Source organism: Lepus europaeus, chromosome 9 (assembly GCF_033115175.1).
Source record: "Lepus europaeus isolate LE1 chromosome 9, mLepTim1.pri, whole genome shotgun sequence".
NCBI lineage: Eukaryota > Metazoa > Chordata > Mammalia > Lagomorpha > Leporidae > Lepus > Lepus europaeus.
This window is the reverse complement of record NC_084835.1, coordinates 25,935,533-25,959,948: the sequence shown is the minus strand read 5'-3', so window position 1 is coordinate 25,959,948 and position 24,416 is coordinate 25,935,533. Positions and strand designations below refer to the sequence as shown.

General features: G+C 64.1%; 3 protein-coding genes across 5 annotated transcripts; 1 reads left to right on the top strand and 2 right to left on the bottom strand.

Moving 5' to 3' along the window:
• Positions 1-598: 598 nt before the first annotated feature.
• PCBP4 (poly(rC) binding protein 4) lies at positions 599-9,728 on the top strand. Of its 2 annotated transcripts, XM_062201004.1 has the most exons (13): positions 599-769; positions 6,166-6,310; positions 6,459-6,482; positions 6,572-6,604; positions 6,754-6,870; positions 7,092-7,223; positions 7,382-7,510; positions 7,726-7,800; positions 7,926-7,970; positions 8,054-8,117; positions 8,205-8,257; positions 8,352-8,521; positions 8,844-9,728. In XM_062201004.1, the coding sequence occupies exons 2-13, from the start codon at positions 6,230-6,232 to the stop codon at positions 9,130-9,132; spliced, it is 1,212 nt and encodes a 403-aa protein (XP_062056988.1). In that variant the 5' UTR covers positions 599-769; positions 6,166-6,229; the 3' UTR covers positions 9,133-9,728. The 2 variants fall into 2 exon arrangements, with proteins under 2 accessions (XP_062056988.1, XP_062056989.1); XM_062201005.1 differs by lacking the exon at positions 599-769 and having other exon boundaries at positions 853-6,310.
• A 702-nt stretch (positions 9,729-10,430) lies between these two features.
• GPR62 (G protein-coupled receptor 62) lies at positions 10,431-11,486 on the bottom strand. Its single transcript, XM_062200170.1, has one exon. The coding sequence runs from the start codon at positions 11,484-11,486 to the stop codon at positions 10,431-10,433; it is 1,056 nt and encodes a 351-aa protein (XP_062056154.1).
• A 7,151-nt stretch (positions 11,487-18,637) lies between these two features.
• On the bottom strand, positions 18,638-23,988 carry PARP3 (poly(ADP-ribose) polymerase family member 3). Of its 2 annotated transcripts, none has more exons than XM_062201003.1 (11): positions 23,686-23,988; positions 23,010-23,198; positions 22,486-22,611; positions 22,166-22,354; positions 21,899-22,031; positions 21,589-21,815; positions 21,232-21,378; positions 21,003-21,089; positions 20,599-20,776; positions 19,541-19,696; positions 18,638-19,201 (listed from the first exon to the last, which is right to left on the bottom strand). In XM_062201003.1, the coding sequence occupies exons 2-11, from the start codon at positions 23,187-23,189 to the stop codon at positions 19,032-19,034; spliced, it is 1,593 nt and encodes a 530-aa protein (XP_062056987.1). In that variant the 5' UTR covers positions 23,190-23,198; positions 23,686-23,988; the 3' UTR covers positions 18,638-19,031. The 2 variants fall into 2 exon arrangements, with proteins under 2 accessions (XP_062056987.1, XP_062056986.1); XM_062201002.1 differs by having other exon boundaries at positions 23,820-23,988.
• Between the last annotated feature and the right edge of the window lie 428 nt (positions 23,989-24,416).

Genomic DNA, 24,416 nt, shown 5'->3' with positions numbered 1-24,416 from the left:
GGTGCCAAGAGCCTCAGCCGTGGGGGAGGTGGAGGTCAGTGGGACCAGGCTGAGCCGATTACCCGGCAGAGGGGGAGGAATATTTGGCCCCCGGCGCGCGGGGGGAGGGGCGTGGGACTTGAGAATAGCTCAGCCCCTCCCCCACGCATCTCTTCCCTCGTCGAGGGCTCTGCCGCGCCCCCATCCCTCGCGACCCGAACCCCAGAAGGAATGCTGGGAGTAGACCTGGGGGCGTCGCGGCGGGGCGGGGTGCACGAGGGCTCCCAGGCCCCTCCGTCAGCTGGCCCGGTACCTGTCCTGCGCGCACCGGGCCGGGCCGCGGGTCTCGGGGCTGAGGCCCCCGCGCGCAGGACAGCGCACAGACAACGGGAGCCGCGATGAGGGCGGGGCGGAGGTCGAAGCCCGAGCTCGGGGCCCGGCGCCGCGGCTCCCGGAGCCCTCCCGGAAGCGCGGCCGCTCGGGGCGCACCGCGGCGCGCGGGGCGGGGCGGGGCGGGCGGCTGCGGCACTGGGGCGGCTGGGGCGGGCCCGCCGCGCTGTAATCGGATCCGGGGAGGGGGCGGGGAGGGGCCGGGCCGGGCGGGCCGGGGGTGGGGGGGGCGCGGAGCCGGGCTCCGGGCCGGCCGGGCTCCGCGCCTGTCAAACCCCTCATTGTTCGCAGCTGATGTCACTCGCAGTTGTGAGCGGCCGCCTTTCCCGGGGACAATGTGGGACTGAGCGGCCCAGCCGCCGCGCCGCCGCCGCCGCCGCCGCAGGACAGCCCCAGCGAGGTAGGGCGCGGGCCGGGCGGGGCACGAAGTTTGGGGGTTCGGCCGGGGGAGGGGGCAGGCGGCCGCGCTCGGGTCCTTGGGCTGGGGTCCTGGCTCCGGGACACTGGGAGACTGCGAAGAACGCGCTCCCTGTCCCATATCGCTGAGACTTGTACAGGTGGGGGCTCTTGGCCGCCAGAGGAGCGCTGTGCAGCAGGGAGGGGGCTTCCTGGACCTTAGATCTCAGGTCTGAGGCCCCCATCTCACCCGTGTTTCTTTCCTCTGGGCCTGCTCTTTCCTGGACCTCCTGTTCTGGGTTCGGGTTCTGCTCGGTGTCTGCTCCTGGCCAAGTATCCACCCCTGGCCATGCTCTGCGGTCCTAGGAGCAGCCAGACACAGACCCTCCAGGCCAGGGTTGCATGGAGATGAGAGTTGGGAGCTCAGTGGTCCTTTCTGTGCCTGGGGCTCTTTGGCCTCAGCTCTGACCTGACTCCTTGGCTGGGCTCCTGGGTGGGTGAGGGTGGGGGGCTCTGCTCTCACTTCAGCCTGGCCCTGGTGCCTGCCTGGCCAGGAGAGGGAGGCGCCTGCCTCCTCACTCCCATGGCCCAGGCCCGCCATCTTGAGACCTGTGGCACCCAGGGCCCCGCCCGGGTCCAGCACCCAGGGGAGTGGTCTTCAAGGGGATGCACCCATGTCCACTTGCATCCCTTTCTCCCCAAATGTGGGGCCCTGGGTCCCCCCAACCTTGGAAGATCACCTTCATGCTGGATGAACAGGACACGCATCCTCGGGGGCTCTTCTTCCCCTACAAAGAGCACTTGCACCCCATACACTCCCCAGGAGCTGAGCCCGGCCTTCGCTCTTCCCTGGGGTCCCCCACTCACTCAGGGCCGGCACCTGGCAGGCTGTTCTGTCCCTATCTGAAGATCCTCTGCCCCTCCAGGTCCTGGAGCCCTCTCAACCTCCGAGGCGCCCCCAGCCCAGCCCCCACCCCCGGCCTTCATCAGCATGCAGGCTCAGGCCGCCTAAACACAAGGGGATTGTTCTCTTCGCATGCTCTGGGTCCGGGGCTGGGAGCAGGCGGCCCACACACCCTGGCAGGCCCAGGCCACTGGGAGGCTGGCTTGCCCCACCCTGTGTCCCCAGACAGGCTCTGTGCACTCTCGCTGCTCCCATCACTGCCCCCCTGGTGCTTGATCCCTGGAGGAAGGCGCTCCAGGCTGCACAGGTGGACCCCCAGGGTTCCCAGCTCCTCCAGTGGCTTCCCACATCGCCTGCCTTCCTGGCTTGACTGGGGAGACTTCCAGCTGTGACAGGCTGAGGCCACCTCCCTGCCGTGCAGCCCGTCCCACACGCCAACTCTCCTTCCAGTACCCCTTCTCCAGAGGGTGAGGCCACTTTGCAAAATTCATATCCCCCCTGGAGGCCATAGACCCCAGGAACACAGCAGGGGCAGGGGCTGGCGGTGCCACGGAAGAGCTGGGGGTCCTGTGTGGTGCGTCCCTCACTGCTCCCCTGGGATCCTCAGCCCCAGGGCCCCTGAACCTGATGGTTCCTAGTGTCCCCGGCCCGTGTGAGCCCCAGTTCTCCCTGCATGTTCAGCCCGGTTCTGTCTCAAGTTTCTGTCCTGGAGCTCTCTGGACTGGAAAGACAGGCTCGGACACGGGACTGCTCTGCGTTGCAGCCGTCTCCCCGAGGGGCGCGGGGCCACAGTGATTCCATCTCCCTGGGAAAGCTGGGGAGGGCTCTGCCCAGGAGGGGCACTTCTGAGAGTGGGGAGGCCGGGCATCTGAGGCTGGGATCAGCTGGGACAGAGGCTGGAGGTTCTAGGTGTGTTCTGCAGCCTGGTGTGTATGGGGGATGGGGTAGAGATGAGCCAGGTCAGCAGGGGCCAGACCATGAAGGCCTCGATTGTTTGTCCATGGAGATCAGACTTCGTTTCTTGGGCACTGGGGATCCATGGATGGCTGTTGAGTAGTAGATAGCGTGTAGCCTCCAGCATGGAGAATGGATGCTAGAGACCTTTCTCAACTTGGGTGAGGCAGCAGGGATTGGGTACCAGTGACCAAGGCTGTGCCGTGAGGCTGTGGCCTCCTCTGGGAGCCTAGCCTGGGCCTGGGCCTGCCTTGGTTTCTCTTAGCTACGAAGACTCAGGGTGCTGCCTAGTGACACTGTGAGGACGACGTAGCATTTCTGATCTGGTTCCTTCTCTGCCTGGCGCTTTGTTTATGAGACGGACCCGAATCAGAGAACAGGGGCTGGAGCTTGTGGCCCCCAGGCTGCTCCTCTGGAGGCCCTGTCTCCCCCTCCTGCCTCCGGAAGTGGGCATGATCGAGGCTGGGTGCGTGGCCTGAGGCCTGGGTTTCAGGGGCCTGATGGGGCAGGGTGAGCATCTCCAGAGAAGGGGATGGGCAGGGGAGCCCGGATCCCTGGCCGCCGAGCCCTCCAGCCCCATTGCCACACCCTGCCTCTGCTGATGCTCCGAGCCATTCCTCAGCATCACTGGGTGTGGCCAGCGCAACCGCTTTTGGAGTGGGAATAGGAGAAGGTGGCTGCTAGGTTGGAAGCTGGGGGTGGTGAGGGGGATGCTGGGAGATGTGGAATGAAGCTGGAGACGGTACCCCCCCCAGCCCAGGTGGGTCCGCAGGCAGGCCCTAGCTGGCCGGACAGTGGCCAGAGCAGCCCAGGGAATCCCCTGAGGGGCGCGGGCTACTTGAGTTGCCTGGCCCCAGGAGCCCTCCCCTCCCTGGGATTGTTCTTGCTCCAGAACAAAGCCAGGGTGGACACTTGATCCCTGCGTGTGGGGGGAGCTGGCTAAGCCCCCGGCCCTTTGATTGGGCAGCTGTCATGGGAGAGAGACAGCTGGGGGGGAGGGGCAGGAAGGGGGCAGCCGCCATCGCTTACACAGCTGTCACCACCCTCCCCACCCTCTCCAGCCCGAGTGGCAGGAAGCCAGGGACAGAAGGAGTGGGCACCGGGACTGGGGAGGGGGCCTGGGGCGCAGGAGGGGAGGCCCGAGGTCAGAGGCCCTGTCTGAGCTTGTTATGTTCTGCCTGGGAGCCCTGCTGACCAGAGGGGGCTGGGCACCGTCGGAGGTGAGCTGGAGGTCAGTGTGGCATGATGTGCGGCTGCCACGTGGGTGGCCCAGCAGGGACCCACCAGACAGGAGCCGCAGAGAGTCAGGGAGCCAGGGACACCCAGCGGCGCTGCTCCTTCTTGGGGCTCGAGGAGAATTTGGGAAATGTGGGTCAGGGCCCCTTGTTCTCTCCTGTAGGCAGAAAGCACCCTCAGGGTCTCTGGGAAGGGGAGGGCACAGGCCAGCAATCCTCCTCCCACCCTCAGCCTCCAAACATAGCACAGGTGGGTGGACCGAGAGCCTGGCCAGGTCATTCACTCAACTGGGGCGGCGGGTCTGTACCGTGGCAGGTGCTCCGGGCCTGGCTGTGTTCCAGCCCCTGCCCTTTTTGTCCTGGGGCCGCAAGAGGAGATGTGGAGTTGATGTGGGGACAGTGTCAGGGTTCTCACTGGTTGGCATCCCAAAGGGGTCTGTGAGCCCCAGAAAACTGGAGCTTAAGACAGTGGCCCTGGACACGTTGTCAGCCCTCTGCAGACAGGCTCATGGCTGCTAGGCAGGCAGAGGGCCCTCGGAGATGGCCGAAGCCTGCAGCTGGTCCCCGAGGACGACTAACGGACCCCACAGGAACAGCCTGAATGGGAGCACGTGGTGGGGCCGGGACAGCCTGGAGAGCAGGCAGGACCCTGCCACCCCCTCCTCTCTGACCGTCTCAGCATCAGCTTCCCTTGCCAGGCAGGGCGTTCCCGGGGACGCTCACCAGCGTGTTCTGAACAGAGCCCCGAGGACACAAGAAGGCAGCAGGCAGCCTTGGCTCCTGCTCTCAGGGGCTCCCGGGCTTGGCTGTCCGGGAGGCTGAAAGCAAGCACGTCATCACACGCGCTTTGATGGGGGAAGTGCAGGCAGCCAGGGGAATGTGGAGCAAGGGCAGCCAGCACGGGGCTGGCCAGGATGCTCGGCGAGCACAGTGCCCACATCCATGGCTGCTCTGCAGCCTCTGGAGAGCCTGGGGCAGAACTGGACGGGAAAGAGGAGCAGGTGCGGGGGGGAGGAGGGAATAGGGTTGTCCTGGCCATGAGTGGGCCCAGAAGCAGAGATCCCCAGAACCAGGCGGGAGTGCCCCCTTCCATTCCATGGCCAAACCCTGGCTAGCAAGGGGATCGGGCAGAGCTCACGCCCTTGACCCTCGTGTCAGGATGGGCAGAGGCCTCCGTGTGTGCCAAGCCCAGCACTCATCCTTTGCCCTCACACCCTCCTGGGCAGAAAGCATTTGTAGGGTGATAGCTCAGTCTTGGCCCAGACTTGGCACCAGCTGGTCACACTCCCCGTCCTCCTCCTTGGGTTCTGGTCCCCCAGTGAGCTGCCCATCAAGGCTGAGCCTTGGCAGGAGACAGCCTTCAAAGGAGAGGGATTTCCAAGCAGGATTAAGGTTCAGGATTAAGCTGGGGCTTGAAAAGGGGTCGGGCGGGGAGGGCTGGCGGCTGAGCTAATCCCAGCAGCTAATCGCAGGCTCCACCCTCCAGCACCGGTTAGTGGCCGTGACATTCCTACGGCCCACCACCCACCGAACCCCTTTCTTACCCAGCACCCAGTCCTAGGGGCAGCGGCTCCCTCTGTGTTCTTTGGGGAAAGAAATTGAGACTCAGACCCCAAGTGCCTTGTTTCAGGTACTGTAGAAAGTGTTCCAGGCTGGGAGTGTGGCCAGCCCGGATCCTGCTCGCCTCCTGTCCCCAGGGCCACCCGAGCACGCAGGAGAGGGATTAGGACACCACAGTGCGCGCCGTGGGCCCCTGATACCCTGTGCCCCAGCCCTGTGGTGTTTGAGGGGAGCTTCTGCTCCAGTGCCCTCTGGCAGACCGGGTCACCTCTGCAGGTAGGGCTGACGGGACCTCCTAACCTCACTGCCCTCGGCCTCCTGCCGCGCCTGCTGCTTTCTGCTCCAGGCAGCAGGGCCTGGGCCCTGGACACGAGGCCCTCTTTGCAGCCAGCTTGCAACCTTCCCTCCGCCTTCAAGGCCCGATCCACAGGAGTGCCCTAGATGTGGCACGCGTGGCTGTCCTCTCTGGCCTCCCACAGACCCAGTGAGTGCGTCCCTGCTCCTGACGGGGGAGGGAAGGGAAGCACGCGCCCAGAGACGGGCCCCTGCCCTCAGTGTGCTTCTCAGGGGTGGGAACTGGTTCTCCCTTTTGCAGATGGCTAAGCTGAGGCTTGGAGGGGTCAGGGACCCGTCCAGGGCCACACGGCTGGTGAAGTGCACCTAAGCATGGCTGTTGGGGGACAGCCAGGCTGTCTCCTTGCTCTGGGATGTGGGATTGCCCTCACCCCTCTTCCGCTGCCCCCACAGAGCCGGCCAGGCCACAGCGTGGACACTGTCCCAGGCCACTGTGGCCCCAGCCCCGCCTGACAGGATGAGCGGCTCAGACGCGGGGCTGGAGGAAGAGCCGGAGCTCAGCATCACGCTCACGCTGCGGATGCTGATGCACGGGAAGGTGGGTGCGGTTGCGCTGGGCGTGGCAGGCAGTGGGGTGGGGCAGGGCGGGGAGGGGGGGGCCTTCCTCAGAGCGCTTGCTGGGTGGGGAGAGGGCCTGGGCCTGGGGCCTCAGGGCCCACCTGACTGCGCTCTTGTCTCGTTTGCAGGAGGTGGGCAGTATAATCGGGAAGGTAGGTTCCCAGTCCCGCTACCTGCGACCCCTGCACCTGAGGCTGGGTGACCGTCCAGCCTAAGGGTGAACTCTGCTTTGTTCCCACAGAAGGGAGAGACTGTAAAGCGGATCAGGGAGCAGGTGAGATTGGAGTTGGAGGGAGGAGCCTGGGGCACCTGCACGGAGGGGAGGGCCTATGCCTGCCCCCAAGGCTGAGCGGGCCAGGCAGATTCCTGGCAAGGGGGTCGGGGAAGGGACCCTGCTGCCCAACGCTCGTGCTGTGTCCACAGAGCAGTGCCCGGATCACCATCTCCGAGGGCTCCTGCCCCGAGCGCATCACCACCATCACTGGGTCCACAGCCGCTGTCTTCCACGCCGTCTCCATGATCGCCTTCAAGCTAGATGAGGTCTGTGGCTCACTGGGATGGGAGGCCAAGGGGGGCTCCCCAGGGAGAACAGGGTCCAGGGCTTGGTTGTGGGTGGGAGGGAGGGTCAAGCGCAGAGCAGTGTTCCCTTGGCCCAGGGCAGGGGAGGGAGTACCTGCCTTATCCCTGGGCAGGAAAGGGCCAGGGGGGGTGGGGTGGGGAGTGGCGGGGGTGTGCACAGCCGCCCCTCCTCCCTGCCCCAGGACCTCTGTGCTGCTCCTGCAAATGGTGGGAACGTCTCCAGGCCTCCCGTGACCTTGCGCCTCGTCATCCCTGCCAGCCAGTGTGGCTCGCTGATCGGGAAGGCAGGCACCAAGATCAAGGAGATCCGAGAGGTGAGGGGAGAGGGGCGCCACATCCAGGGAGGCCCCACCCTCTGCCTGTGACAGGGGATATGGGCTTTACGGCTTCGTACGTGCTGGGGTGCTCGGAGGTCGTACGGCCCTTCTCTGGGCTACAGTGGCAGCCAGAGCAGCCCCTGTTCTGTTTGCAGACCACGGGTGCTCAGGTGCAGGTGGCGGGGGACTTGCTCCCCAATTCCACAGAGCGTGCTGTCACCGTGTCTGGGGTGCCTGATGCCATTATCCTGTGTGTGCGGCAGATCTGTGCTGTTATCCTGGAGGTGCGACCCTGGGCCGGGGGGTCAGTAGTGGCACGAGGTGGGGTCCTGGGCGAGCCTTTTCAGGACCCCACATCCTAGGCCTGTGATGGCTGGGGCTGGGTGGGGCTGCAGGGGCGGGTTGTGGGCTCCAAGTGTTGGGAGGCATTTGCCTGGGGGGCCCATGGGGCACCTGGCAGCGAGGGTCCCAGCGGAGCCTCCTCGTGTCTGCCTTCCAGTCCCCACCCAAAGGAGCCACCATCCCCTACCATCCAAGCCTCTCCCTGGGTACGGTCCTCCTGTCTGCCAACCAGGTGAGGGGATGGAGGTGGGCAAGGGGGTGGGAGCAGGGATTCGGGGGTCCAGGGAGGACGCGGAGTGACCGGCCAGCAGCTGGGACTCATCACAGTAACCCCTTTCTGTCCACTTTTTCCTGCAGGGCTTCCCCGTCCAGGGTCAGTACGGGGCTGTGACCCCAGCTGAGGTGAGTGGCCCACAGCCCGAGGCTCCCCTTCCAGAACCGGAACCGGGCCTCCTCTGACTTCTACCCCTTTATCTTTGGCACAGGTCACCAAGCTCCAGCAGCTCTCAGGCCACGCAGTCCCCTTTGCCTCCCCTAGCGTGGTGCCAGGTGCGTGGGTCTGGGCGGCCCCGCTGGAGTGGATGTGGGGGGCGGGAAAGGCCCAGAGCCACACTCAGTCCCTCCTCTCCCCCTCAGGACTGGATCCCGGCACACAGACCAGCTCGCAGGAATTCCTGGTCCCCAATGACGTGAGCAGGGGCGGGGGTTGGCTGCGGGCAGGGCGGGGGCCTAGGCGTCCTGGGCTTTGGCCAGAGTTGAATGCTAATAATGTCGTCTCCCCAGCTGATCGGCTGTGTGATCGGGCGCCAGGGCAGCAAGATCAGTGAGATCCGGCAGATGTCGGGGGCACACATCAAGATCGGGAATCAAGCCGAGGGCGCTGGCGAGCGGCACGTGACCATCACCGGCTCGCCCGTCTCCATCGCCCTGGCCCAGTACCTCATCACTGCCTGGTGAGCATGGGGCGGGCGGTGGCGTGGGCACCTGCAGGGCACAGGTGAGGAGGGCGGGGCTGGCTTTCTCCGTCTGAGCCTGCCCTCTGACCCCGGCCGTGTCAGCACCCCATGTTGCCCTGCCTTACCCCTCTGGGCCCAGCTGTCATGTCCCCTTGCCTCGCTCCGTCTCCGTGACTCTGCTCGTCCTCACTGTCCACCTCCCTCGCCCCCCGCCCCCTTCCCATACACACCCACGCAGCTGCTCCCTGCTCCCTCGTGGTTAGTGCCACACCTGCCCCATCACCTCTCTCAGTCTCCTCCTCCATGTCCCTCTCTCCAGTCTAGAGACGGCCAAGTCTACCTCTGGGGGGACGCCTGGCTCAACCCCCGCAGACCTGTCCGCCCCCTTCTCGCCGCCCCTGACGGCCCTGCCCACGGCTCCCCCAGGCCTGCTGGGCACGCCCTACGCCATCTCCCTCTCCAACTTCATCGGCCTCAAGCCCGTGCCCTTCTTGGCTCTACCGCCCGCCTCCCCAGGGCCACCGCCGGGCTTGGCGGCCTACACTGCCAAGATGGCCGCGGCCAATGGGAGCAAGAAAGCCGAGCGGCAGAAATTCTCCCCCTACTGAGGCCGCCGGAGCCACAGGCAGGGGCAGGTGGGCCCGCCGGCCGGGGGGCTGCCCTGGCACCCTGCCTGCCCCAGGAGACTCCACCCAGGGCTCCCAGATGCCGCTAACGCCAGACGCATGGATGCACTCCCTCCCCTGCCTGGGTCTGTGCGATTCCTTAGCCCACAGCAGGTGCAGTTCCTGGCCCAGGGCTCCGGGAGCTGTGGCAGCCCCAGGGCAGGGGCCCCCATCCCCTCGGCTCTGTGCTCAGATGCAGGGAGCAGCCAGGGGCCTCTCTGGTGTCCCCACCACGGTGGGGAGTCACTCCTGCACACCCCACCCCTCTGGGCTTCCGGCCTCCTGCCCGCTGTGGGGCTCAGGGAGGAGAGCGTGGGGGTGGCTGGAGCCGTGCTTCTGTCCCCGCCTCCTGCGGGTCCCTGCTGCTCCCCCCCGCGCCCTGTGACTGGAATGGACTGGCTGGGCTTGCCTTTGGGCAGCCCGGGGAGGGGGCTCTGCTGGGAGCCGGGGCAGTGGCATGGGGGCAGGGGCCCAGTTCGGAGCAGCAGACACTGTACAGTTTTTTTCAATCCCTGTTTTTGAATAAACATTCTCAGCGACCAGGAAGCTATGAAATAGTGGTGTTGGGGGAGGGTGGGCAAAACCTCCAGGAAGTGGGGCAGCTGAGGAACCGCACCTGTGACCCCACCAGCCCCCACTGGGCTGTTCCAGCTGGGGAGCCTCAGGGTCGTGTCCAGCTTCCTGCTGCCAGCACCAAACGGATCCAGTTGTTTCCTGGGCTCTTTAGAACAGATGAAAGCAGCTCAGTAGCTTTGTCCAGTCTCTCCTTGGTGCCAACGTTTGGGAAGTCCTCCTGAGTGTCTCGCCACTGGTTGCTCCTGCTGTGGCTGTTAACTCCAACCCTGCTGTGCCCTCACTTTGGCTGTGAGCTCTTAGGTCCTCTTCTCTGGACTCTGCACTTCTCCTTCCTGGGCCTGGGGCCTTCCTTGAGTTTAACAGCCCACACTGCAGGGCCTTGGGGGACAGCGCAGGGTACAGGGGGAAACTGAGGCCTGAGGCAAGGTAGGTCTGTGCACACCTACCATGCAGTGTTGGGCCCAGAACCCGGGATTCCAGGCTCTCGGAAGCCTCAGCCTCACCAGGCTACCGACAGCTTTCCTCTTTTATGGTCACACGTCCCAGCAGGCAGCCCTGGCTACCTGTGCCTACCTGTGCACGGGGCTGGCTGGGCCCCTAGCCTCGGGCTCCAAGAGAGCGCTCAGGTGGCCTGCGGGCCCGCCCCGGCTCCGCCCTCTTGCTCACTAGGGCACCTGCTCTGGTGCCTCCGAGGGGCCTGGGGCAGGGCTCTGGCGGGGTCGGGGTCGGCGGAGGCGCCGCAGGATTGCCCGCGGGGGCCAGGCCCGCGGAGGGCAGGCCCGCGGGGGCCGGGGCAGCGCGCGGCGAGTGAGGCGGCCCAGCGCCGAGCGCACGGGGCGCTGCAACAGACCATAGAGGAAGGGGTGCGCCGCGAAGGCCGAGTAGGCCACCCAGGTGACAGCCGCCTCGGCTTCGGCGGCCCGCGCTGCGGGCGCCAGGCACGCGCAGCCGTACGGCAGCCAGCAGGCTGCAAACTGGCCCACGGCCAGCGCCGGAGCCAGGGCCGCCTTGCCCCCGGGCAGGCGAGGCCGGAGGGGCGGCAGGATGGAGAGGCGGCTGTCCAGCGAATCGGAGCGCAGCCGGGCCTCGCGCGCGGGCCGTGGGGGCCGGAGGGCGGCGCGGCGTGCCACGAGGAAGATGCCGCCGTAGGCACCGAGCAGCAGGAGGGCCGGCAGCGCGAAGGCCAGCGACGCCCAGAGCGGCCGGAAGGGCCCCAGCCCTCCAGCCAGGACCGAGCAGCGGGCCGGGGCCGGGGGCGGCGCGGGCGGCGGCCCGAGCAGGGAGAGCGCGCCGAGCAGCCCGGCCGCGGCCCACACCGCCGTGAGCACGAGCGCGGGCGGCGGCCGCGCGGCTGGCCGCAGCGGGTGCACGATGAGGCGGTAGCGCGCCAGGCCGAGGGCGGCCACGCCGAGCGTGCAGGCCGGAAGCAGCGCGGCGGACAGGAAGCGCACGGCGCGGCAGGGCGCGGGGCCCAGGCGCACGCGGCCCAGGCCCGGCGGGGGTGCGGCCAGCAGGCCCAGCGGCATGATGGAGGCGGCGGCCAGCAGGTCCACGACGCACAGGTGCGCCAGGTAGAGCGCGTCGCTCAAGCCAGGCGTGCGCAGCACCACCACCAGCAGCGCACCGTTGCCCAGCAGGGCCCCCACCTCTACGATAGCCGCCAGGATCAACCCCACCGAGCCTGCGACTTCTGTGCCGGTCAGTCCCGTGCTGTTGGCCATCTGCACGCCCAGGCTTCACCCTGTGCTGGGATGCAGAGAGCGAAACGGGGGTCTCCAGCTCCGGGATTCCCATCTCCTGCCCCTCGCCCCTCCGGCCTCTCACCTCATAGGCTGTGGGCGAGGTGGCTCCGTTGCCCAGGCTGCCATCTTCTGGGATGTTTGGCCGGCCCCATGGAGAGGTGCAAGGCTGAGCCTGCAGGCTCTGGCCCCCGCCCCAGCCCAGCTCCAGCAGCCCGGCCTTCGCTGGAGATGGCACTGGCTGTCACTTTGATGGTGCCCTCTGGAGATGCACAGAGCTGGCAAGGGAGGGGCAGGGCCTGGCGCCAGCCCCCTGGGTCCTAGCAGCTGCCAGCCGGAGGCTAGAGGCTGTGCTGTGGCAGCGCCTGGGGGGACCTGGGGCGGGGGTGCTGGGGAGATCGTGGAGTGTGGGCTTTGGAGGCAGCCACACCCTGTCCTGCACCTGGGCTGTGGCTGCTGCCTGCTGTCCCGCATCTCCATCCGTGGGGGTAATAGCATCAGTTAGTCCTAGTGCTGAAGGGAAACCCAGGTCCTGGAGGTGGGACATGAGCAGGGGCCGCAAGACCAGCCATGAGCTGGCTCAGGAGGGCAAGTTCTCTCAGCAGGAAGGGAGGCTGGGAGGTCACAGAGCCTGGCCAGCAGGTGCCCAGCCGGTGTTCATGGCATAGCAGTGGGTGCATAAGCAGGTACCTGCGGGCTGGGGCTGTTTTGGTTGGTTGGTTTTTGCTGCTGGCAAACAAGTGCACTCCCGACAGAAGCACCCTGACTTTCCTCTAGGAATCCACCCCTCCCTGATTCTTAGGACATGCGTCTTGGGTGAGCGAGATCCCCACCCCTCATTTTCCCACTTAGGCACAAAATCCCGTCCTGGCCAATCAGTGCACAGCGTCTGCACCCAGCCTGGAGTGGTGGATTCAGGGAGAGACGCGAGACTACAGTGGGTCACGTGACTCCCTGTGAAGTTGCCCAATTCCCTAGCAAACCCCCATCTCTACCCTGACCACCCGCGTTTGCACCTGAACTTCCTTCTGCCATGAACCCCAGATTTGGGTCTAAGCTGTCTTGTTGACATCTCTCCTGGTACTTCCACTGCTGGACGTCCTGTGTCCAAAACAGAACCATGACTCTTGACCCCTCCCGAACCGGCCCCTCCCAGAGTCTTCGCCAGCTAAGCCAGTGCCAACTCGAGGTGCCTTCCTTGTCCCCAGGCTCCATCTCCAACCCATCAGGCTCTTCGGAGTCCAGCACTGACACCACGTCCCGGGCCCGGCCACGCCGTCTTTCACCGGGACTTTGTTGCATCCTCTGGCTTCCTGCTCTTATTTTCTCCTGTTTACTCTGAAATTCATTTCCCACCCTTCCTGAGAACTGATCTTCCCGCATGCCTTTTGTTTATTTGTTTTAATTAAAAAACGTTGCAAGGCAGAGAGACAGAGGGACAGAGATCTTCCATCTGCTGATTCACTCCCCATGTGCCAGCTGACAGCTGGGGCTGGGCCAGGCCGGAACCCGGAGACAGGAATGCCGTGCAGTCTCTTGTGGGTCACAGGGGCCCAGTCGCTTGAGTCATCCTCTGCTGCCTCCCAGAGTATGCGCGAGCAGGAAGCTGGAGTTGGGAGGAGAGCTGGGACGTGAACCCAGGCACTCCGGAGTGGGGCGCAGGTGTCCCCAGCAGTACCTTCGGCACCAAGCCAAACACCTGCCTCTCAGGCTTTGGGGGTGTTCAGCCAATGGAAGTTACTAGAAGAAGACTTGGGGCTGAGAGGAGCAAGGTTGTCCTCGCTTGTGCAGCCTGGGGTTGTGGGGCCGTGCGGCCGTGTGCTGAAGGCAGCCTGTCTCTGCGTAGCCCTGGCCCCCTCCCTGCAGCCCCTGTGTGTTTGGGGCTCCTGGAGGACGGCCCTGGCCTCTGGGCATCAGAACACCCCCTCCCTCCATTGTCCCTCGGCTGGAGGTAGGGACGTTCACTTTTTTTTTTTTTAAATAAGATTTATTGATTTATTTGAATGAGTTACACAGAGAGAGAGAGAGAGAGAGAGAGAGAGAGGCAGTTAGGGAGAGGTCTTCCACCTGCTGGGTCTCTCCCCAATTGGCCACAACGGCTGGAGCTGTGCCAATCTGAAGCCAAGAGCCAGGAGCTTCTTCCAGGTTTCCCACGTGGGTGCAGGGACCCAAGGACTTGGGCCGTCTTCCACTGCTTTCCCAGGCCATAGCTGAGAGTGGGATGGAAAGAAAGTGAAGCAGCCGGGACTTGAACTGGCACCCATGTGGGATGCTGGCACTGCAGGTGGCAGCTTTACCTGCTATGCCACAACGTCGGCCCTGGTCATTCACTTCTCTCCCTCTGTCAAATTCCCCGTGAAGTCTGGATCTTAACCGGCACACGCCCTGCAGCCCAAGTGGATCGGGTCGGGTCATGACCCTGCTGTCAGCCCCGCCAGAGCTTCCCAGACTCAACTCCTCTGCCAGGAGCCAGCCTCTCTTTGCTCCCCCTCCTCTGTGCCTCAGTACTCACTTGCTGTCCCTCCCAGCTGTCAAGCCACTTCGCACCACAGACCCTTTGCACTTGCCGTGTCCTCTGATAGAAAACCCATCCTTGGGTCTGTCCGTGGGTTGCTCCTGCACTTAAGTCAGCTCTCGTCTCGGGGAGGCCCTCACTGAGCACCTTTTCTAAAGCCAACCTACTTTCCCCTCACGCTAATGCTTGGGCCCTGCCTTGCTGTTCTTCCTGGGACTTCCCTGAGATTTTATGTCACATCTGTGTCTGTGTTTGCTTAGAGGCTCTTCTGTTACGAGTGCGAGCTCTCCGAGGGCAGGGACCTTGCTGGGTGTTGCTTGGGCCCCTGCCCCTAGAACCGACCACAGGTGCACAGACAGTGTGGGCCTTGGGCTTGACTCGTTTCGTGCTGGAACTTGAAGGGCCCCATCCAATTCTCCATTACTCAGATGAGCACACGGACCAGAGAGGGCAGGAATGTAGCCCAGTGCACACAGGTCCCCTGCTTCCCAGGGCTCTGCCCACACAGGCACCCCTCCCTGTTCTCGGCTGCACCTTGAACTTGGGCATTTGCCTGTGGGAGGTGATGGAGGACTTTTGAAGTCTGGCTTCAGAGGATGGGGAAGGGCCACCTCCTCCTTCCTCTTCTCCATGCCAGCCTGCGGCAGCCTCTGCACCCCCAGAGCTGGGGAGAACTCAGCAGGGCTGTGTGGGAGAGCAAGAAGTGTATGGCGGGGGGTGGTGGTGGGGGTGCAGGAGTGTGTCGCTGGAGGGTGGGAGCATGCATGCTCCCTCCCAATGCATAAAAAGAAAGGAAAAATGGAAACACATGTGTGTGATAAAAAATGTATTTATTTTCCAAAGCAACACAGGAAGGATAAAGCAGAGCTGATGACGCTGGCCCCCGGCCACAGGTGAGTGGGAGTGCAGTGAGGACTAGGAGCCCTCTTCTGAGCTCACTTTTGGGGTTCGCACCCTCTGTACGCCTTGGTTTACTGAATCTATCGGAAAGGCAGACACACACGCACACGCACACACGCACACGAGCTCCCATTCACTTCCCAGATGCTCACACAGCCAGGGCCGGGCCAGGCTGTGACCCTGTCACTGAGCCGTCATCTCCTGCCTCCCAGGCTGCATATTAGCAGGAAGCCGGCTGTAGAGCCCAGCCCAGCCCAGTGTGGGCTTTGGGGAACTATGTTGATGTTCTCCATGTTGAAAACAAGAAATTAACAAAGATGAAGAAAGACTGGGCCGGCGCTGCGGCTCACTAGGCTAATCCTCTGCCTGTGGTGCCGGTACCCTGGGTTCTAGTCCCGGTTGGGGCGTCGGTTCTGTCTCGGTTGCTCCTCTTCCAGTCCAGCTCTCTGCTGTGGCCTGGGAGGGCAGTGGAGGATGGTCCAAGTGCTTGGGCCCTGCACCCGAATGGGAGACCAGGAGGAAGCACCTGGTTCCTGGCTTCGGATCGGTGCAGTGCGCTGGCCGCAACACACCAGCTATAGTGGCCACTTGGGGGATGAACCAATGGAAAAAAGAAGACCTTTCTCCCTGTCTCTTTCTTTCTCACTGTCTAACTCTGCCTGTCAAAAAAAAAAAAAAAAAAAGAAAGAAAGAAAGACTGAAAGTGAATATAAACAAAAACAATGGACCAGGCTGGTGCTGTGGCGCAGTGGGTAAAGCCGCCACCTGCAGCACCACATCCCATATGGGTGCCAGTTCGAGTCCCGGCTGCTCCACTTCCAATCCAGCTCTCTGCTGTGGCCTGGGAAAGCAGTAGAAGATGGCCCAAGTCCTCGAGCCACTGCATCCCCGTGGGAGACCCGGAAGAAGCTCCTGGCTCCTGGCTCCTAGCTTCAGATCGGCGCAGCTCTGGCCGTTGTGGCCATCTGGAGAGTGAACCAGTGGATGGAAGACCTCTCTGTTTCTCTCTGCCTCTCCTCTCTCTGTAACTCTGACTTTCAAGTAAAAAAATAAATATTTAAAAACAAATGGACCTAGATGTGTTTCGGATGAATAACAAAACCACTCTGAAGAGTAATAGCGATCAGCCAAGGGGCTGGCATTGTGGCACAGCGTGTTCAGCATTGGTGTGAGTCCTTCCTGGACACTCCACTTCCAATCCAGCTTCCTGCTAATGGCTTGGGAAGGCAACAGAAGATGGCCCAAGTGGTTGGACCCCTGCACCCACATGGGAGTCCGGGAGAGGGAGGGGGAGGGGAGGAGGGGAGGGGAGGGGAGGAGAAGAGAGGAGAGGAGGGAGAGGGAGCCAGCCTGGCCCGGCTCCAGCCTGGCCCAGCCCTGGCCATCGCAGCCACTTGGGTAGTGAACTAGCTGATAGAACTGTGCACGCTCGTTTTCTCTCTCTCCCTCTCTCTCTCTCCCTCTCCCCCTCCCCCTCCCCCCTCCCTCTCTGTGTGTGTTTCTCCCTCTATGCACGTATCACTTTGCTTTTCAAGTAAAGAAAAAAATCCCATCTACTGCCCAGATCTTGATTTGAAACACCTTGTCCTGATGCAGGGCTCCTTGGAGAAATGGTGGATTCTGGGTTTGTACAAGATGAGCCTGGAGCAGTGTGTGAGGCCAGGGAGAGGAGGTGCGCAAAGATGGGAACCACAGAACGGGCCCCCCTTTTTTGGGTGAAATCTTGGATAACTTGGGAATCAAGTAGTGACTGTGATGAATTATGACCCACTGAATGAAAAAGGAATCCATGGATCTACATCAATAATAAACAAAGCAGCATATTAATTAGTCAATATAAAAACGGTGAGATTAGATAACTCATTTGCAAGCATCTCAGCAAAAACTGATTCAGATACATCGCATTAATGGATGCTGAGGCTCGTGGGTGGAGCGGACGAGCTCACCGAGTCTCCCCACGGGTCACTGGTTCATCACGAGGGAGAGGGGGCAGCTTGACGGTGCAGAAACACTGGCAGCCGCTTTAATGAAGGGACATCAACAAGAACGGCACCCGGGGCTCTCGCTGCAGTTCACCCAGGGCGCGGCCCTTACGTCGAGCTCCTGTCCGAGCCGTAGCCGAATCAGTCACGAGGAGACATCGAACCCAGGCCAAGACACATTGCACAGGACAGCCAGCCTTGCTCTGCCAGACTGTTGTGAACGTCACAGCAAGGGACGAAAAAACGGCTGGGAAAGTTTTCAGAGGGAAGGAGACAGAGATGAGCTAAGTGGAGGTGTGAGCCCAGACTGGATCCCAGCCTGCTTGGCGGCAGCGACACCCCTCATCCGTGGCAGATCACCGGGGGTGACAGCTGGTTTCCCGCCCGGGCAACCTCCTTGTGCGTGTGCCCAGCCGGGCTCCTCTACTGTCTGCTGAACTCGTTTGTTAGGTTCAGACAGAAGACTCGCAGGGAAGCTCTTCTGCCCTGGCAACGTCTTGGCCAAAGCACAGAGTCACCTGGTGTGAAGCAGGTGTTTGGTCAAGTGGCTAAGAAGCCAGGGAGGATGCCCACACCCCCCATCAGTGTGCTGGGGTTCAGTGCCCCACTCTAGCTTCTGACTCAGCCTCCTGCCAATGCAGATCCCGGTGCAGGTACTTCCATCCCTGCCACCCATGTAGGACACCTGGCTTGGATTCCTGGCTCTGGGCTTCGGCCCAGCCCGGCCCTGACCACTGCAGGCATTTGGGGAATGAACCAGTGGGTGGGAACACCCACTTTTTGTCTATTGGTATCTCTCTCTGCCCTCTCAAATACAAACATGAAACGCCAGACAGGTCCCCCACTGGGTTGATGGAGAGGGTCCCCTGGAAGACTCGATTATGAGCAGCAGGTGATGGTGCCCAGGTGGGGTGGGGTGCATGTGAGCCACATCAACCCACAGGGGCGCCGTGTGCTGGGTCTCCTCACGGAGAGGGCAGAGGCCCAGGCCTGGCGCAGCTGTAACACCAAGCAGAGGCTGGCGCGAGAGAGCACCTGCCTGTGCACACCTGAAGTTGGGTCTACCCTGGTGGCCGCACCTGTCAGTCTGTGCAAGGGCGGACGGTGCAGGCCGATGTGGGTCCCCACCCACCCTCAGCCTGTACCCCTCTAACCATATTGCGTTGGGTAGGCTACCACTCTGTGTCTGGTACTAACCTCCCACCCCACGGGCAAGACCCTGTGGCCAGAGCCACGCCAGGGCTAAGAGGGACTGGAGGGAAGCAAGACCGCTGTTGGGGGCACGGTGGGCCTGGCAAGAAGGGGCGATGTGGATGCCCTGCTGCTACTAGACGGTGGGATCAGCAGGCCGAAAAGACACCTGTACGCGGTCACCGCCGCCAAGACAGGGAAGCGACCTGTGCGTCTGCGGGTGGCTGAAAGGCTAAAGGAAGTGGGGGGGGGGGGGCAGGGACCAGGACGCAGCCCTTACAGCGAAGGCAGCCCTATGTGGAGCGGAGGACCAGATGCCAAGTGAAATGAGCCAATCAGAGAGACAAACAGCATGTGACCTCGCGTGTATGTGGAACCGGAGAAAGCTGGGCTCCTAGGAGCAGAGAGCAGAGCGGGGGTTCACGGTGCGGGCTGGGGGGTCGGAGGCAGAGGAGCTGGGCAGATGCGGGGGTTCACAGTGGGGGGGGAGGGAGGGCTGGGCAGATGCGGGGGGGGGGGTTCACAGTGGGGGGGAGGGGAGGGGCGGAAGATGCGGGGTGGGGGGTCACAGTGGGGGGAGGGATGGGCAGATGCAGGGCGGAGGATAGAAGCTTTCAGTTAGGAGGAACGCAGGAGCGGCGGCACAGCCTGGTGACCGCGTGAATGGCTCCACACCCGCACAGGCACGCACCGCCCACGGACGGCGGCACATCCTGACAAAGGCACCGCGCGGGGCATCTCAGAGTGGTCTACACAAGTGGAGATGGCTGGAGGTCGCCAGGCGGGCGGTATCCTGTGTGAGGCCGGGGTGGCGTTCTGTGCGTGACGTATCGTATCCTTGGGAAAATACGGAAGTGGTGTGCGGGCACCAGAGATGGACAGGGAGACTGCAGACCCCGGGCCAGCCCCTGGCCGGCCCCTGGGTGCAGGGTGGGCAGCTCAGAGGTGGATCTCCAGCAGGTAGCGCAGGCGACACTGGCTCTCCTGGTAGATGAGGTACTCGCTCTGGGAGAAGTGGGAGCTGCGGAACTGTGGGCAGGGCACGGGCCGGCCCTGCGGCACAGCCACTCGCTGGCCATCCAGCTCCACCTCAGTGTCCTGGGTCGGGTCTGCAGGGCACAGCAAAGGTCACTGGACCCTGAGCCCCCCATTTGTGCCACAGTGACCGCCTCCTCCCACCTGAGCCCCACGGTGCAGGCTGGACCGCCGGCCTGGAACAGCCCCCCTCCCCCCAGCTTCCCTCTGCGGATTGCCTGCTCCTCCTTCAAGGACACCTCTCCCTGAAGCCCTCCAGGAGTGATTGGTGACTGGGGCGGGGTGGGGGTGTTTGTTGGAGGACAGTGGACGGCGAGGAAGGCTGCTGCTTTGTGTCCTCCTTGCGAACATGCCTGTGCCCTGTCTCAGCATCCCAGCCCCACCGCAGGTCTGGCCAGTGCCCTGGGGCTCACCTGGCTCTGTGTGGCCTCGGGCAATGACACTGTCGAAGCCAGGGGGTGGACGCTTAAGGCCGGAACTGTCCGTGGTGATGTGGTGCTCTCTGCCCAGTGCCACCTCGCCCAGGAACATGTAGCCGACGTAGTGGGGCCCGCACTGCATGCCAGTAACTGCAGGGCAGGTGGAGGCTCAGCGGCTCTCGGCTGCTCTCCTCTGGGTGGCTGCCCCAGCCGCAGGTCCCCTCGGCTCCGGCCAGCTTCCTCCTGCCTCACCTTACGCCCTCACTGCTGGCCCCCCTGCCCTTCTCACCCCGGCCCGTCACGGCCCCCTGGGGAGGGGCTTTTCACTCCAGCCTGCTCTGCTGTCTTTGCTACTGGGATCCACGGCCCCCACCTTGCCGTGCTTTCTTAGACTCCTCTGCCCCCTCTCCAGACCCCATGATCTTGGGCAACCTCAGAGACCCCAGAACGTGAGCCCCTCCCTGGACGAATCCTGGGCCCTGGAGTGGGTGGGGCTGGCCTTCAGTGATGGGCGTGGCCAGGGCTGAGCTGGAGACACCTCTGACCTTCCGACACCTCACTGCTGCTCTCCCACCCCCAGCCACCCCTTGCTCGGAGCCTCTCTCCACGGTGCGCCGTGCTCGCCCTGTCCGGCCTGCCTGCAGCCTCTGGCCTCTGCCCACTTTCCACAGCCACAGCCACCAGGACCCTGCTGGTTTCAAGTCCAGCTGCGCCTCCCACTGCGCTCTGGGTAAGACCCCCTGGATGGTCCAAGCTCCCCTGGCCATGTTCTAGTCTGCTGCAGTCTCCCCGCCTCTGTGCCCACCCCACTGCCTTGAAGACTTCTCTCCCAGTGCCTCCTGGGTCTGCTGGGCACACTCATCCTACCTGTATCACCTCCTCCGGAAAGTCCTCCCAGACCAGCAGGCTGGGTGCCCCCAAGCCCCAGGACAACTGCTGAGCATCGAAGGCTCCTCCCCCCGAGCTACAGGGGTTTCTAGTGGGCAAGGATGAGGCCCGGTCTCCCTTAGTGCCCCCATGCCCGGCCAGGCTGGGCCAAGCAGGTGTCTCACCATAGCTCGCCGACTTGCTGTTCTCCGAGGCGAAGTAGATGCCTTTGCCCACGCGGCCGCCGGAGTGTGGCATGATGCGGAGCCCGCTGCTGAGGATGGCGGCCACCACGGCCACGTTGGTGCCATGCCACAACAGCCTCCGGTTCCCCAGCTTGGAGTGGGCCTGGAACCTGTCTCCCTGAGCAGGGAGGAGTGGGAAGTGGGAGTCACGCCATCCAACGGTGCAGGGCCCCTGGGTGCCACACACTCACACTCACACTCACACACGCTCGGCCTGCTGGGAAGGGCTCTGAGTCCCTGAGCAGCTCACTAAGGGCTGGATAGGCTAGGGTTGTCTCCCTATGGGACAGGGTGACTGGCGGCGGGGGGGGGGGGGGGGGGGACGGGGACGGACTGTGCCTCACCTCCCCTTCTCGGTTCACTTTCCAGATGTGTTGAAGAGTGGGGCACCTGTGCTGGCTGCCAGTCTGCTCTAAGTAGGTGCGGATCACCTGTGGGGAAAGGGGAGGATGGAGGCCAGGAGGGGGTACAGGTGTGTGGGGGTGGCTCCTGGATCAGCCCAGGAAACACAGAGAGAAGGTGCCCAGAGGGGGCCGCTGGCAGGGGGCGGGGGCCGCTGTGAGCCCGGCACACCTGGTACTCCGGCGCCCGGGGGTCCAGCAGCTGCAGCTGGCAGCGGAGAAGCTGGTAGTCGCGGTCCAGCGGATGCGGCACCTCCTCCACCCTCTGCTCCTCGGGGGCCGCCTGCAGGGTCTGGGCCAGCTCGATGTCCGCCAGCACCTGTGACCATGAGCGCTGGCAGCTGGCCTGCCCACTTGACCTCTGGCCTCTCCCCCCGCACACCCGGGACCACGGCCACCCTGCCCATGTGTGCCCCTGCCCACTCTCACCCCATCTGTCTGGTAGGCCTTCCCCTCCTGTCCTGCGGCCTGGCCGCTGCAGCCCCCCCACCCCCGGCCTGCTGCCCCGTGGCCCCTGCCACGCCCTCACCAGAAGCATGTCCTTCTTGGTCCGAAGCAGCTCGGGCGAGTTGATGGGAGGGGGCCGGCTGCGGCCGAAGTTGTGCGGGATGACGGTGTAGAAGTGGGAGGACAGCTCCTCCAGGCTCCGGCCGCAGTCCCCGGGGTCCTTCAGGGCCGCCTCCAGGGCCTCCAAGGCCTCGAAGCCGCGCGCGATCTGCTGCTTGCTCAGCTTTCCCAGGGGCATCTTCTTCACATCTAGGGGCCAGGGCGTGGAGACCCTCAGTCCTGCCCTGCCTGGCCCCTGCCCCCCCCCCCCCCCCCGGCCCCTGGCCCCTCACCCAGGTTCATGAGGGCCATGCTGTCCTTGAACATGTCCTTGCTGAAGATGTTGGTGATGAGCTGCTGCGTGGCGGGGTCCAGGGAGCAGGGCTGCACCCGCTTAGCCCCGGGCCTTGCTGGGCCTCCATCCACCTGGGAAGAGGGACACGGTGGGTAGGAGCAGCGGGGCAGGGCCACACTCGGAGCAGGGCACGGCCTCGGACACACCGGCCGGGTCTGGGACAGAGCCCAGCCAGTTCCCTCACCCAGCCCTCCCCGGCCGTCACCTTCACCACGGCCTCCTGGGCCTCGTCCTCTCCCTGCACTTCGATGAGCGTGTACTTGCCAGGGTGGGCCACAAAGCGGTCCCGGTCCGCCCAGTGGTTCTTGGTCTTCTCCCGAAATTTCTTCTCAAAGTCCTTCTTGGCATCTGCCAGGCTTTCAAAGTGGCTGATCTTCGACTGGCCCATCTCGCCCTGCAACCGACAGCCTTGAGGGCTGGTGCTGCGCACGCCCCGGATGGCTGGAGGGGGAGGCGGGGACAGGCAGCTGCTGTGGCCTCCTGGGGACCTGGGCAGGAAGGTGTGGGGGGGTGGCCCCGGCTCACCACGCGGCCCCAGCGGTTCCAGCAGGCGAAGCCAGCGCCCTCCTGCAGCAGCTGCATGATGTAGAACTTGTTGTTGTTGCTCCCGATGTTGGTCTGGTTCAGGGTGCAATCGTAGTCCTCGTGCACCTGCGAGAGGGGGTGGGGGCTGCTGGTGTGCCCTGATGGGGACAGAAGGACCCGCCACACTGGGTGTCAGAGAAGGGTCTGTCCAGGAAGGCCCGGATGGGGCAGGCATGGTGCTGGCCGAGAGGACAGAGTCCTGAGGACAAGGATCAAGCCCGGCATGGTGGGTGGCGGAGTGCTGGACGGACGTGGCTGGGCCCTGGGGAGCCTGCCGGGGCTCTGCAGGCACACGTGACCTACTGGACCCATCGGGGACAGCCCTGACCTCGAGGGGGACATGGCCTGGCTCTGGGGCTCCCTGAGGGGCCTTGAGCCACAGGGCAGAACTGGGCTTCCCCGGGGAGAGGGTTTGTGCTTAGGAGGGAGCAAGCGGCAGCCTGGCATCTGGGACTGTGGCTCACCTGGGTCCCGGGGTTGTGGCGGAGTGGACAGGTGGGGTCCACGCGGATCACGCGCTTCTCTGTGGGCGCGGCCCTGAGGGCCTCGGCGGTGGAGCGGAAGCTGTCTTCCTCGCCTGCCTCTGGGCGCCCCTTCTTCTGGGGGCCTGCAGGCTGTGGCGGGGGCTTGCGCTTTGGAGCCATATGACAGTCCTGGGCCACAGCAGGCACCCTCAGGCCTCCCTGGCTGCCGCCCGGTGCCTGGCCTCACAGCACTACCGTGCCCCATCCGGGGGCCCCCACTGCTTCCCTCTCTGCTTCACTGTTCCCATCCCATCCGAGTCTCTGCACCTCAGATAGCCCCTTTCCCAGGCACAAGTGCAGGCTCAGGGCCCTGTCCCGCCCACCCACTCTGGTCAGCATCAGGGAGGCAGCTGCCCCCCCCCCCCAGCTTCCCGACAGCGCCTGAGGCCAAAGGGAAAGTGAAAGTCTCTCCCTCCCACTTGGCTCTTCCCGGATCACAGCACCGTCTGGGTACCGTCTGCCCCTCCCTCTGGCCACCAGCTGGGACCTGGCATGGCCGCTGGGCTTTCACCAGAGCTATGGGGGGTGGGGTGTGGGCAGCGCCTCTAGGGGGCAGCTCTCCTGAGGCCAGATCTGTCCCCCAGAGCTTGGGACCAGTGGTCCAGAAGCCTCTTACCCGAGGAGTCAAGAATTCTTGGGTTCCGCTCAGGGGCCCAGCACTGTCGCAGGGCAGAAGCAGGTCCTACTCCACCCCTGCCCTGCCCAGCTCTGCCCTGCCCAGGCCTGTGGGCAGGCCCACAAGGCACTCACCTAAGAGAGGCAGGGACAGGGAGGGTGGCTGCAGGCTCTCAGGCAGTCACAGGTCTGTGAACACTTCTAAGTGGCCCTTGGGGAGCTGAGGCATGACTCAGCCAGAGACTTCCCAACAGTCACAAGAGGGGACGAGCTGGGCGGAGGGTAGAATGCCAGCTATTTGGCCACGAGGGGTATGAATCAGAGCCTGGGGCCGGCTCGGGTCTCCGGCCTCTCCTGCAGATGGGTGGACACTGATCTGGACACATCCAAGGCTCAGGGGTCTGATGCAGCCTTGGCGTTGCTCATCTGGCCTGGGGCCTGCGGCACGTGTTCACCGGCTGCCCAGTGACCTTGGGCACTGTCTGTCTCCCTAGGGCTGCTTGGATCCCCACTACTTGTTTAACGCCGGATTAAGTTAACCCCAAACAGGGAGGAGTCACGCTCCAGAACGCGGAATCCCGCATCTCTGGCGCCCCCAAGCGGTCAGAGAACGCAGAGACGGCGCTTCTGGTTCGACCCCTCTTGAGAAATCGGCCAGCTGCAAAGCGCATGCTCCCCGGCCTCAGGCCGGAAGCGCCGGGGACAGGCGTGCTTCCTACTCAAGCCAGGAGC